This window comes from Glycine soja, chromosome 14, assembly GCF_004193775.1.
Source record: "Glycine soja cultivar W05 chromosome 14, ASM419377v2, whole genome shotgun sequence".
Taxonomy (NCBI): Eukaryota; Viridiplantae; Streptophyta; class Magnoliopsida; order Fabales; family Fabaceae; genus Glycine; species Glycine soja.
Genome location: NC_041015.1, coordinates 8,716,908 through 8,731,609, shown reverse-complemented (window position 1 = coordinate 8,731,609; position 14,702 = coordinate 8,716,908). Strand labels below are relative to the sequence as shown.

The 14,702-nt window shown below is 27.9% G+C and overlaps 1 protein-coding gene across 1 annotated transcript; it reads right to left on the bottom strand.

The window, feature by feature from the left end:
* Positions 1-1,769: 1,769 nt before the first annotated feature.
* LOC114384354 (homeobox-leucine zipper protein HAT9-like) lies at positions 1,770-4,449 on the bottom strand. Its single transcript, XM_028344022.1, has 3 exons — positions 3,821-4,449; positions 3,288-3,367; positions 1,770-2,394 (listed from the first exon to the last, which is right to left on the bottom strand). Exons 1-3 carry the CDS (start codon positions 4,319-4,321, stop codon positions 2,058-2,060), a joined length of 918 nt encoding a protein of 305 aa, XP_028199823.1. The 5' UTR covers positions 4,322-4,449; the 3' UTR covers positions 1,770-2,057.
* Between the last annotated feature and the right edge of the window lie 10,253 nt (positions 4,450-14,702).

Sequence of the window (14,702 nt, the reverse complement as noted above, 5' to 3'; positions counted from 1 at the left end):
CTTGTATATAGGTTTGGATACCTTTTGTGCCCTTCACATATCAATGTATTTTATCATTTTGCTAATTAAAAAAAAAAAAAAAACTGTTTAAGCACCCAACATCACTATTTTGCGTCACGGTGAGTGCCTTTTAAATGGAGGAGGCATGACAAATTCACCACCGTCAGGCCAATGGTATCCATCTGATAAAAAAACCCTTAACATTTGAATTCTTCTACTCCTTTAATATATATTACGCATTACGATGATGTAATCATGGTAATTAAGTTGCAAGAGTATTCTTTCAGCATTGCCTTTAAGTATGTCCGAGTAAAAAGAAGTTTATGTTATAAATTTAATCATAAAGTTTATTCAAATATAATAAAATTTGTAGCAATTTTTAATTTTTCCACAAGTTCAAATAACCTTGTAAAATCTCTTCCAAACATCTTAGGTGAAACTATTTGCGAATATTTAAGCATATACAATAACTCTTTGATTAGTGGACTTCTGTTGGCACAACTTAAGCATATCATTGGATGTCTTACTTAGAAGTATTGGAAGTGTTTTTCATTTTCTAAAATAAAGAGGGAAAAAACTCTTCCAATCATCCTGATCCCTATGTGTGGCTCAAGGAGGCCATATCTTGGGAGTTAGTTAATTATATTATCCTTTGCCCGTATAAGTTTGATGATGAAACTAGCATGATTTGCTTAAATTTAAATATTGCTATACGTGTATCTAAAAGGTGAAAATACACCAAATTTTGTTTTTTAATAAAAAATTATAAGGTACATAAATAACTACTGAATTCAAGTTTACTTATAATTTGATTTGGTCTCTAAGAACTTAAATTACAAATGTCTAAATAATCTATTTTTTAAAATAATAATTTATACTGTGTTGTAAGTACTAAATAAACATTCATGCAAGTAGAACTTCGTAGGGTGTAGATAGTTAAGTTTAAATGGATATCCTACGTGCATGTCAACTTTCAAGAATGAATAATCAACATGATCAAATTAATAAGTTTCCCATTGCTTTTGCTTCTTGGTTCGTCCCAACGTACGCTAGGTTACAACTAAAGTAAAAATTATTTTTTTTATTCGGTGACATAATTTATTTAACTTTTTTGCTAGTTTATACTAACTGTGTGCTTAATTTAGTTTAAATTATCTTAAGGAAATGATAATGTAATTTTACTGCCTTCTTGACAAATCTTTTAAAAAATAAGTAATTATTTTTCAAAATTTAAACATCACAAAATATATACAAATTGCTGAAAATTAAACAGCAAGTTTTATTTTCATTTTTTTACTGTGCAGGTTTACTATAACAATTCATTGGATATAGATTGAGAAATTTTCAGACAAAATAATACTTTTTTCGCAATAAATTAATTTTCAATATATACACACATAGGAAAAATATGACTATGGAAGGATGAAATTATAAAAGTTAATATTTATTTATTTGAGAATATTATTTATTATTTTTTATTAATAATAATTAATTATAAAATATTTATATGTACTTTTTCACTCTAAATTAATTTTCAATACATATACGTTATTTTAATGTATTTTTTTAAAAAAATTTATTGAAATGTAAAAATAAAAAATTCATTTTTTATTTTGGTGACACTTTTACAAATATTAAATATAAGTCAAAATTAGGATCGAACTTTTATATTTATTCCACGGTTGATCGAGAACAAATTAAATATATAGCTCATCTATGCATGGCGTTCAATTCAAATATATCAACCATAATAAAATGAAAATGTGATCGAACCATATGATAAACCCTGCATTGTTATTCATATATAAATGTACCCATAGGCCATAAGTATATTACATATAATTAAATTACAACAAATTAGAAAAATCTAGCTCTATGAATTGATCTTTCTGTTTATGAAGTATACATATATAATCACGTGCCTTACAAGAAAGCATGTGGAGCTAGTACTAATCACTGATCACCTATCTTTATTTACATGCTAATTATCAAACTATATAATAATGACTACATATGATCACATCATTGAAACACAACCCTCGGAACTATCTATATATCTAGCATGCTGCGGATGATGAGTGGGGGAATGGATACTTGTTACTTTTGTAAAAGGAATGATGATGTGTCTTTGAGCCAATGAGCAACGATGTCGTGTGTGAAGAGCCATTATTATTGTTGCCGCCATCACTGTTGTTGTTGCCACCACATATTCTCTCACAAGAAGGGCAAATGCAAAGTGTGGCTGCTGGAATCTGCATATAAAGGGGCATTGGCGTTGCTTGTATTGACTTTAGTTCTTGCAGCTCCTTTTGCAGCTTCTTATTTTCTTCGGTTAGAGTATCGCAACATTTCTTCAATAGTTCACAATCTGACTCGGTTTGCTTTAGCTTTGTCCTGTACACGTAATGTAATTATGTTAGGGGAAAAAATCTGCACTATTAATTACTTAAAGTAATTAATTCTAAATATAAAAATATTGACTCGAAATTATTAATCAAATTATCAATTTTCAACCCATTTTTTTCAAAAAAAAAATTATCTTCTTTAAACCCTAATCTCACATTGTATAAAATCTATTAAATTTTACTAAGTTTAATTTCTACAAAACTTATTAATTTTATTCTTTTAAAATTGTTTTGTGTTTCAATTACATCATAAACCATCTTATATTTAGATTAAAAAAACAAAAAGAATTTGAGGACTTTAAATAAAAATATCAAGAAACCAACTTTGGTAATTTAAAAAAGTAAAGGAACTTAATCAATTAACAAAAACTGAAAAACCAAAATCACCCATAGTCTAAATGTAAGACTAAAAGTACAATTGAATTAAAAATCTTTATAATCTTCAAAACTTTAAAAATGTTTTTATTTTTTATTTTTATGAAATCACGTATATCTTCTATGAAGACATGCAATCATATTGGAATAGGACAGACTTTAAAAATGTTTAATATTTTGTTTTAAATAAAGTTCATGATAATGAATAACATAAAGACATTAGTAGTTAAATAATATTAAAGACACTTTATTAGATATTTTTTATTACTTACAAAGTAAGTAATTTTGTAAGTAATAATTATTGATTTGTGATTTGAATAAATATTTTAATGACAATTTTCTACTTTTCTTTTTAAAACCGTGCCTGTTACTCTCTTTAAACCAGTTAGAAGGACTTATATGAAGGAAAGTAATTATTCAATAAATAACAAGGAGATTAATGAATAGATTTATATATGAACTTCTAATTGCAGAGGAACAAGGTAAAGTAGGGTACTTGAAAACTACCTGGCTCTCCTATTCTGAAACCACACCTCTACTTGTCTTGCTCGCAGATTCAGCTTCATTGCCAATTCTTGCTTTTGCTTCTGAAGAAAATGATAAAAGAATTGAAAATCGAGTTAAGATAACCTTATAGTGAATTAATTATTGATCGAAGAAAAATAAACTAAACCATGATTCTCTCCATAAAAAAAAAAACTAAACCATGATTAACTAATCATATCATATATGTAATATCAATTAATAAAAAATATCAATATAAAAACATCGTCATCTTATTCATGATCTTGAACAATCCTTATGTGACATATATTTAAGATTTTTAATTTAAGAAAAAAAATTAATTATATTTTATTATATGTCAGAGAAAGATTGATCGGGATTATAGATCATACAATTGTTCAAGTAAAAAAAAAGACAGAAAAAAAATAAAAAAATGATAAATAATGTGATAGAAAATTAAAAAAAAAATGAGAGAAAAAAATGGAAGAAAAATATATGTATGATAATAATTAATCTCTCTGAATTTATTAAGGTACCGGATTAAGAGTAGAATGCTCTCTGAAATTTTCCTCCAAGACTGCGGCTTGCTCTTTTGTGAGCCTAAGTTTCTTTCTGGGGTTACCATCTTCGTCAACATCACCAACCCTTGTTGGAACTTTCTCTACCTCTACCTCAAATTCTTTTTCCCACAAAACCTGATCTCTTTCCCTCTTGATGCTAGAATAGTTGGAAAATGAAGACACCGCACTAGGAGAAGAAACATGGGGACGAAAATATTCATAGGACTCAGTTTTTGAACTTGGTGGTTGATTATTCACTTCATCATCATCATCATCATCATCATCTGGTGGTCCTAATGTAAGTGAAGGGTATGTGCTGTTACATTTTGATGGATTCTCCACCTTTTTTATCTTATGGATTTCTCTCAAGGGATCATTAGTACTCTTCATGCAATTCTCTGATTGATCATGGAAGCTAACAAGTCCAAGACCAAGACCAAGTCCAAGCCCCGTGTTTGATGTATCATGAAAACTCATGATATGAATTCTGAGGGTGAAAAATGTTGAAGGGGTTTGCTGCAACTTGCAATATGTTGTGAATAGATATTATATAGATAAGAAAATAAGGGTGTGGGGTGGGAAATTATAGGAATAGAGACTTTGTAAGAAGGGATGAGATCGTGTGTGAATGAAGAGGATCTATTATATGATTGGGTTTGTGCCTTTGTGTGGGGTCTCATTTGTTTGTTTATTAGGAGTATTAGGCAAGTAAATTAGAGATTTAAATGCATGGAGGAAAATAATATAAATGTGGTTTATTCTGGAAAACTATGAAATTAATTTCCTTTTCTCCTTTTGGCTCATAAGTTGACCATGGGAAAGTTAATGACTCCTCCCCCTTCTTTCCAAGCAGGACATTTTCTGCAAAATAACAAGCAAATGTATCATGATGAAGTGTATATGGTATATGGTATACGTGGAATCACGTGGAAAGTAGATAGCACAATGTAGAGCATATATGATTGAGAGAATATTTCCGCCCTTTTAACCTTTTCACTTTTCTACTTTTCTTCCAAAATTTTGATTTAACTTTTTTTTATAATTTTTTTAATAATGATCAAAAGTAATTTATATGCATCTCTATAACTCATATTTTATGGAAGTTGTCTGTTGAGTGATTATATATATATATATATAAAGGAAAGTATTTGATAAGATATATTTAATGTTTTTTACGTCATGTGTATATTGATAAACAATTGAACATCCCTTTGTATAAATATTTATCCACAATAATGAAAATACATTAGTTTACTTCAGGAAACCTTTAGTGTTAAGATTTCGCAATCATTAAGTTTTCTGGTAATCAGTTTATATATCTAATAATCCTAAATAATACTTAGATATTGCATGCACCTGGGTTATGTCGTAAATTTGTAGCATATATGTGCTTCTGATCATTATTAAGAGATACAATATTATATACTGTTATGAGAATTATTGATAACTCACTTTTTAGCAGCGTTAATAAAAAAAATATTAAAAATTATGAAATGTAGGTTAAAAAAAAAGATGTGAGAGTCCTGATATTTCATGAGTATTAATAAATTTTAATTAATAAAAAATAATATATTTCAAAGTTATTACTAACATTTTGTATATTAATTACCTTAGGTTTGTACTTTGGTTGTCATGAATTTATTTTGTAAATGATCATCAAGTATTTTAAAAGGAAAAGAAAATAACAGGATTATAAAAATATGAAATATTTGACAAGACAATGATTATAAAAACTGAATTAAAAAAAGCTGACAAGACAATGTTCTTGAGGATTGGTTTTTGACCGAGACGTGTGATCCAATTGGCTGGCTACAGAAAGCTTCCATAAATTAATTTGACTAAACCTTTTTTAAGAAAAATATTATGAAAAAGTGCCATTTAATTTACTTAACGAATAAGATAAAGAATCTTTTAATCTTAAACCTTTTCACTAGGTAGATAGCTAGGAGCATGAAAATTGCCACTGCTTGAATGTGAAAGAAATCGAGTAGAATTCAGTAGGACGTAAGATTATAGTTTCAAGAAAAAAAAAGAGTATTTTTTTAGTTTAAGTGAAATTTAATATTTTATGTAGTAAATTTTGAAGTAATTAAAAGAAGATTTATTTGAATACAAGTTTATTTGAACTTGAAAACTGTGGAGCTTGATTTGAATAGGAATTTTAATTCAATTTTTCTTTACTAGAGATAAAAATTTAATTCATTTTTTATTATAAACAGAGTGCAAAGCATCACAATAGTAACTTAAATTCCAACAAGATTGACAGTATCTAAGACACTATCTATCATTTACATCACACCAAGAAAATTTTAATTCAATTTATCATAACTAGTTTTACAAAATATAAAAGTATTTTATATAAATTATCAAATTTTAGTCGATCTTATTGCTCGAACCCTAGTGTTCAAGTTTGATTAAAATAATTTATATCCTATAGAATTGGATATATTGTCATATACCAGCTTGAATTACTTATCAAGCTACTTATTTATTTGATTGCCATATATGTTTAGGGCACAAATTTTTAATGGACAGGTCCAATATATATCATGTACTGATTGAACAGTCTTACAGTGGTCCTCCTAGTATGAGGCCACCATATACCATTACCAAAGGGACATTATATATAGTTAATAACATTCCCATGTGTGCACCTTTCCACCATTGTCACTGTCGGGATAGTGACGGGATGGTGAACTAAAAATATATTTATAGAATGAATAACATGAATTGAAGTCGTTATCAAAGTATATTTTGGAAAAATATTAAAAAAAAATCATAATGATTATATGCATGGTTATCAAACTCTCGAATTAACTCGTTAACTCTTATGAGTTTATGAGTCCAATTGTCCTCTACAAGTTGACTCTTGAGTAAACTCTTTTTTTAGTAGACTCTGGATAAACTTTATAAACTCTAAGTAAACTCGATAAACTCTCAAGTTTACTACCGAGTCAACGAGTTAACAAATTAAAAAAATTAGACCAAAGTGTAAGTCATTTTTTTTATTGTTTTCTATTTAGTATTCAACATATGTTATTCTCAAATATAAAATTCTCATCTTTAATAATATCAAACTCTTGTTCTCTAATAACATCAAACCCTCGATATGAATGATTTACCACTACGATAATCTCTACAAGTTATTGTCTAGTAATAATGTATTATTACTAGACTTGATTATTTAAATATTTTTGTACATTATGATTTAATGTTTTGCTTAATTATATTGTTGAAATGTTTAATTAGTATGTTATTTATAGATATTTTGTTATTATTTTTATATGAAATAGACTCCTACGAGTTGAGTCTACAAGTCGAGTCTATAAAACTCTCTCGAATCTGCGTAAATTTTCGAGTTTAATAACCTTGATCATATGAATACTAATTAAAGATCCTATAATATATATGTATACTTTGTACTATATGATGATTAATAGGTATCTGTCATACTTGAGATTATATATCATAATTTGTTTTATCAATAAATATTAATTATTAATTTTTGCTAAGAGTGAGATTCAAACTGGTAACCTCTCCCAAATTTCTTTTTTCCTTTATCACTATCCAATCTTAAATCTCCATATCAGCATTTGATACATGCATTCTACCTCCCTAGACTCGATGAGATAAGGTGGCTTATAATCATAATCGTATGATCTATGCTAAAAAAAATGAGTTGCTATAACTTTATAATTTTATAGCATAATTTATATATAGCTACGGTATGCGTAATGGCTTGATAAAAGGCGTGCGTGCATACTAGAATTCACGACCACAATCCATTATTGGCGTATTTTTCTTCTACTTCGATCATTGTTTACGTTAAAATTCCTAAAATAGTTGAGATGATGGAATACCACTTCAAAAGAGACAAAACGAGATGATGATTTGAGTTGAGAGACAGCCCCACACTCATCAAGGGAACAAGTCAGAATGAAAAATGTGGGAGTACAAAATCAATATCCACAGAGAAACATATGTTTTCTCAAGCTTTCAGATCATATCTTTATCGTTTATTTTCTAGCTCCTTATTTGCATCTCATCAGTACTCAGAACCGTTATAATATACTATGAATTATGGGGCTTTCTTTTGTTTGTAAACGATCAATGCAGATTTCACTATTTTTCTGTTTAATGAGAAACCCTAAAATAAATGTATTATTATCTTCCGAGGGCAAGCTGTAAATTTGTGAAACTGAAGTAAACTTTATTATGATTTTTTTTCCTTTTAACTAGCTGGTAAGAGATCAAAGAGATGCCATTATATAGTATTTTTCATACCCATTAGCGTCGATCTAATGCTAAAAGAGTTTGGATAATATGCTTGAAAAGGTTCAATCTTCATTATTATCATTGTATTTTTTTAAATCTTTGGTATCCGCAGAACAAGAGCTAGCTTCACATCCAATTAATGATTGACCATTTACCGTGACACTCAGTATAAAAAAATTCGAAAACATAACATAAAACAGGGGATTAGCTCCTCAAATCTTATTAATACTTGTTTGAGAATAGATGAGTTTCATATATAATACATTTTACATATTGTTGAAATAGTTTAAAAGATGAGAACATTTTACTATTACTATAATGGAATGTGATTAAATAAATATAGGATATATATAGCCCTCACACCAACAGTTAAAGTTAATAACATATCAAACCATCAAATATATTTTGCATAAAATGTGCAATGGATAGGTTTGCTTTCGATTAGGGGTGAAACTGTTGGGTTCAACAAGTGAATATTTGTAAAGGTAATTAATATATGATGCCCAAGTCAGCATATGAACCAGTAGTTAGAGTAACAAATATATATATAAGTGTTGTACATGTGGGTGGATGTTGTTGAAACGACCAATGTTGATTGACCGAAACATGTGTTAGGCATATTATTTCAAAGGATTTATCCACATAGTGTGTAAGTCTTTTGAAATTTAACTGGAAATAAAGACTCACAAGCAAACATAGAAAAAAGAAAATTCAAAAGAGAAGATAAATGATATTTTTTGTGTGTCAAAACCAGGAAAGGAGCAAGAAAATGATAAAGAAATCTAAATAATAATTGGCAATCAAAATAACATTAAAAGGGTCAATTTTCTAGTAAGCTTCGAATTCAAATTATGTCAAAGTAAACTTTCACATATGAAACCCATATGATCCAATCTCATGCGTACCAGACTCATGTCTCTTGCTAACTAATTTAACTCATCTCATCACACGTTAATATATATACTCCTTAGAAAAGGTTAAACTACTTAACGTGAGACTTAAAATCTTTTAAAATACTCACAAAACACACCATAAAGTCTACCTAATGATGTGCAAATGTATCTTTTTTATATGACCTGTTCAAGTAGCTAGGGTGGGTCACAATCCTAAGATGAGGACGCACTGCATACGGCATACCTATGAGGTAAATTCAATGTGACGCAAGTTCTTTAACCACTTATTACTTTGGAATCTCTTGACATGAGTAGTGCCAATAAGGGAACTTGAATTCTCTATTTTCGGGAGTAAAGAATTTCAGGAATTGCAAATCGAGTAATTAATTATGGCAAGTCTTAGATGGGTAACTCAATCCAGTAAATTAGCTTGGACCTATCCATGCAAAGCTAGAAAGTACAGGTAATAATAATAATAATAACATGAATAATAGTTCTTGGTAAAAAAAGAAAACATGAATAATAATTCAAAGTAAAAAAAATTCAAACCATCAAGCCATTAAATCGCTAATCATTTTTTTTCTCGTCTTCGCCTCAAGTGAACATAATTAATATAAAAAAAACTTAAGTAAAAAAATTAAATTAAATCATACAAAAAGAAAAAACATCTACCACTATGATTGCCTCAGAAAAAATCTACCACTATGATTTAGACTATATAATTATTAGAATATATGACAAGTAGGTCCTAGTTTATATTTTCTATCAATTTTCAGTAATACTTTATATCAAAACAACGAAAACAATTTCACGGTCACTGTTGCTTTACGAAAAATAGTTATGAGCAATAAAGTGTGAAGTAACAAAACCAGTATAGTATTTTCTTTTTTATAAAAAAAATCAACAAAAGTAGTAATGTAGTATAGTTAAAACAAACCATTTGGGTGAAAAAAATTATGCTTCGTTGGACATGATTGATGAGCAAATCACCGACGAATCAATTAATTCAATGTATCATGATTGAGAAATTGAAATTGATGTGACGGATAACATCAAACTAAATCAAAAAAATTCCCCCCTACTCGGGCAGGTTTAAAAGTTTTACACTTTTACTTCAACATGTTCCATAGTCATTTAGGACATAACCAACAGTCCGTGATCAAGTGAAGTAGCGGCTTTTTTTAACAATAAGGGGTATTTTTTTTCAATATTTTTCATATAGAGGTAATTTTTACCTCAAGTCGTAATATCAATTATGATATATTTTTTTCAATAAATAATTGAAAAACAGCCCCATATGAAAAATATAAAAAAATACCCCTTATGAGTAAAAAGAGTCTAGCATTTTGAATTAAAGACTAGTATCTTACACAATTAAATAGAACCTTGACTTTGTCACAGTAGACAATATTAAAGCATTGTTTAAACCAAAGGATGATTGGGAATAATTGGGATTAGACAACACAACAGTCTCTTGCTCAAATACTAAATTAGACCAAGAAAGAAAGCTAGGAGAGAAATAAATGATAGACGGAAAGATAAAAAAATAAAAACTTAAAGGATCTCCCTATCCGTGACACATAGATGCTGGTTCTCCAATTAATTTTTATATTTAGCCTGGTTACCAGATGTCAATTAATCACGCCAGAATATAGTGTAGAATAATTAACAGATAATTATTTTAGACATATGATCAATAGTTCAATCATTAAGTTTATATACATAAAAGAATACATGCCAAGAGAAATTAATCTTTTAAATATATCTCAATATTTGAAAATACTAATTTCTAACTCAGAACTAGAGAATATTTCTAACGTACCTCAATGCCCAAAAAATTATTTTCGAATTTGATCTCATAATCAATAAGTAATCTAAATATAACTTTATCGTTATGTCAAGATTCACCCTCGACTAAAGAATACCTCGAATTAAAAAAAAAAAAGTGAAGTTGACAAGGGAGGCAAGAGATAGGGTAGGTGGGCCAACTAATAATATGGCATGATTGGGTATTTGATTAAAAAAGTAAGATTATGATGATGATGATTTTGGAGCGTTGAAGTTGGGAATGATGTATGAAGAGGGGAGTGGAATGGTGTTGGAGATAAGATACATGATGTGTTCCGGGCTATAAGGCCAGTTGGCCAGTGAGAGTTTTGGTTTGTGGTCTTTGTTTGGCCTTTCCACAACCCCTTTCTTTTCTTTTCTTCCTTACCAACCGTCCATGTCAACAATGCCCAACACTTTTGTCTCCATTTAGAACACAAACTTAGTTTTTTATTGCAATCTACGTAATCATTTTACTACTCTTTGGGTGTTGCTGCCTCTCATCAGATAGCATCCAATTCTCTCTCGTTAGATTTATTTGCCTCATCTATTGGCCAAAACAGGGATAGGACTGTGCACATAACTGATAGCAACAAACGTGTCAAGCCTCAAATTTCTTTAGTTTCACGATTCATTCAGAGAAAGCAACCTTTTTTTTTTCTATATATATAATTAGCATTACAAAATAAAGTAGATCGAACTAAAAAGTTGATTAGTTTAAGTAATGAATATTTATTTTTCTTTAACAAACGTTTCGAATTTAAAAGAGTTTTATGTATGAAAATATTTCAGAAAGTTAATTTTATCATATTATATATTTGTGTTTTTTATTCGAATAAAATTATCTCTAATAAAACATATTTAGATACTTTTTTATAGCTGAAGACTGCATTTGTTATTGACACGTGACATGGGGTACTATTATTTGTGTTTTCTATTGGGATAAAATTATCTCTAATAAAAATATATTTAATTACTTTCAACACTTTTTATAAAATTTATGTTTAAGAAACAACAGTAACAAATTTTTAAACCTTAAATCTCAAAATATTTTTTTTATAAAAAGTGTTGAAAGTAATTAAAAAGATTTTAGGGTCCAAACTTCTAAAATTATTTTTAATCATATTTTTTAATTTAAAAAGTTACAATTTTAAATTTTTAAAAAATAATAATCAAAGACTAATTTGAAATAAAAAAATTAATTAACGATAAAATGCTATGTAATTTAATTGCTTAAAAAATTAACAGTATTAAAATCCCCAAATTATTGGAGGCACCATACAAACTCTCAAATAAATAAATAAACATGTGAGAAAATATTAACATTAATTTTAGATTATTTTAATAATATAATTTTTTTAATTAAAAATATTAATCGTACTTTTACGTTTGTATTTTAATAAATTTTTTATTGTAAATAAACTTATCACTTTTAGATAATTAAAATCAGTCCTAAGAATTAATGTTTGCAAAACTTACAAATATACAGACCATAACTACATTAGATATTCAATTTAAATATTAATTTATGATCATATGATATATATTAAACTCTTTACAATTAACTCATTTTTAGAGAATTAGAATTCTTATCGTGTTTATCTTTCTAATATGAAATTAAATTTTGACACAACATATATATACAGATTATGCTTCAAGTTTAAAAGACTAATTTGTCTGAAGGAAGGCGTCATTTATAAGATAATTGTTAATGAATGTTTACCCAATAATAATTTTAAATTTTCAATAATGTTTATAACAGGTTGAAGCCTGAAGGTACGTAAATCCAGTAGGATTAGCCAAATGATGAGAATTTTAAATAATTTGCATAAATTTTTATATTGAAACTCGTTGTAACAAATAAGTAAATAAAAAAGCTTAAATATATTTTTGTTCTATATAAGTTATTATCTTTTTTAGTTATTTTTGGTTCATATAAATTCATTTTTCTAATTTTAGTTTAAGTTGGTGTTTTTCAATCTTGATTCCTGTAAGTTTTTTTTTCATTTTTAGGATCCTTATAAGTTTATATTTTCTATAATTTTAATCTCTTTTTCTAATTTTTTTGTTCATAGTCCCATAAATTCATCCTTATAAGAACCAAAAATTAAAAGAATGTAAATTTACAGGGACTAAAAATAATAAAATATTTTACAGGGATCAAAATTACAAAAATACCAACTTATAAATTAAATATTAATTTAGAGAGACAAAAATATATTTAAACTATAAAAAATGACAGGTTGAAGGTTTAGGGTTCTGGTTTCACACAAGTTTTATGTAGCAGTTTATGACATAGAATATCCCATTTTGGAAGGGGGGTGGTGGGAATTGAAAGGGGATTGAACTCTCTGGAATAATGTTGTTGTCTTGTTGTGGATATGACTTTTAAGTGATGAGATGAACAGAAAAGTGAGACAAAATAGTCTAGTCAGCTAAACACAATCGCCTTCTATATCAGTGAGACAATGCACCAGCTGGGCACCGTCTTTATCAAAAGTAAACCCCCAATAATAATGGTGGTCTTGTTGCATATACTTCATAATATGTGTGACCAATTGACTAGACTGATCTCTCACGAAGTTACATAACATAATCACATTTCACATCGACATTAGATATCATGTTTCTTTCAAAATCAAATTAAGGCGTGTTTTAATATGGTGCTACTATGTAGTTGCACATCATGGTCCAATTATAGTACTTCAATTACTGGTTAATGGTTAGCAATTTTACTCCGGTTTTTCAAAATTGGGTGTGTAGTACCTTAGAATTTTTTTAAAAAAAAAAAAAAAAAAAACTATACTTGAATCCCCTTTAAGTAAATAGGTGAGATCTTCCACCCAGTGGCAAGACAAGTGAAAAAGAAAAAGGTGCAAGTGTACATAAAACACATATATTTGATTTTGTTTAGGCCAAGAAACATGAAACGACTGCTGGTTTTGTATTACTTGAAATTATATATCATCTTCCAATCTTTCCTTTTGATGCGTTTTTGACCATGTGTTGTGTTATTATGTTATTTTAACGGTGTGTAATGAAGGATTGAAAGGACAAATATAATGATGGATGAAATTATTGAAGAATGAAGACCCAAATTCAATGGCCACGGAAGATGCAAATATGTATGTGTGAGAAGCCTGAGTCTATGACTTTTTAAAATGATACTTTGTTGTAGTCTAAATCTTATAAAGAACGTGCGTTTTTTTTAATGGTGAGAAGATGCTCTTGTGTTTTTTTTTTTTTTTGTGAATCGAAGATGTTCTTGTGTTGATGTATTGTAAAAGTGAAAAATGTTTAAAATAGATAAATGCGTTCGTTAATGCAAATTTGGAAAGATGATATGAACCAGGTTCTGTTTATATTATTTTTACGGATCTTCTTTTGAATTGATTGTCTTGTGACAAAAATTAAAGATTTAAACGATAATCAAAATAAAAGAAAAAGAGAATTTAGTGCAAGCTTCAATAAGCTTGTAACAATAACGTATAGGCATAAAAGAACAAAGTAAATAACGCATAACCTTAATATTTTATTGCATGTATTATATATAGATATGTTATGTTGATTTTTTTACTAATTTAAAATTCTAAATATTTACTGATATGCACACGTACCCACTACTTATATGGATGTTCACTACTAGTAATAAAGGTCACTACTAGTAATAAAGGATGAATGCCAAAAAAAAAATCCACTTACTTCAATCATATTTTACATAGCTAAATCGAGGGAGAAAAAAGTTTTTATTGGCTCGAGTTTGTCCTTGCAAATAATGTATTAATTAATTTAAATATTTCCATTATACATGTTTATAATGTATATTAATTGAAATTTATAAAAATAATATTTTATTATAGTAG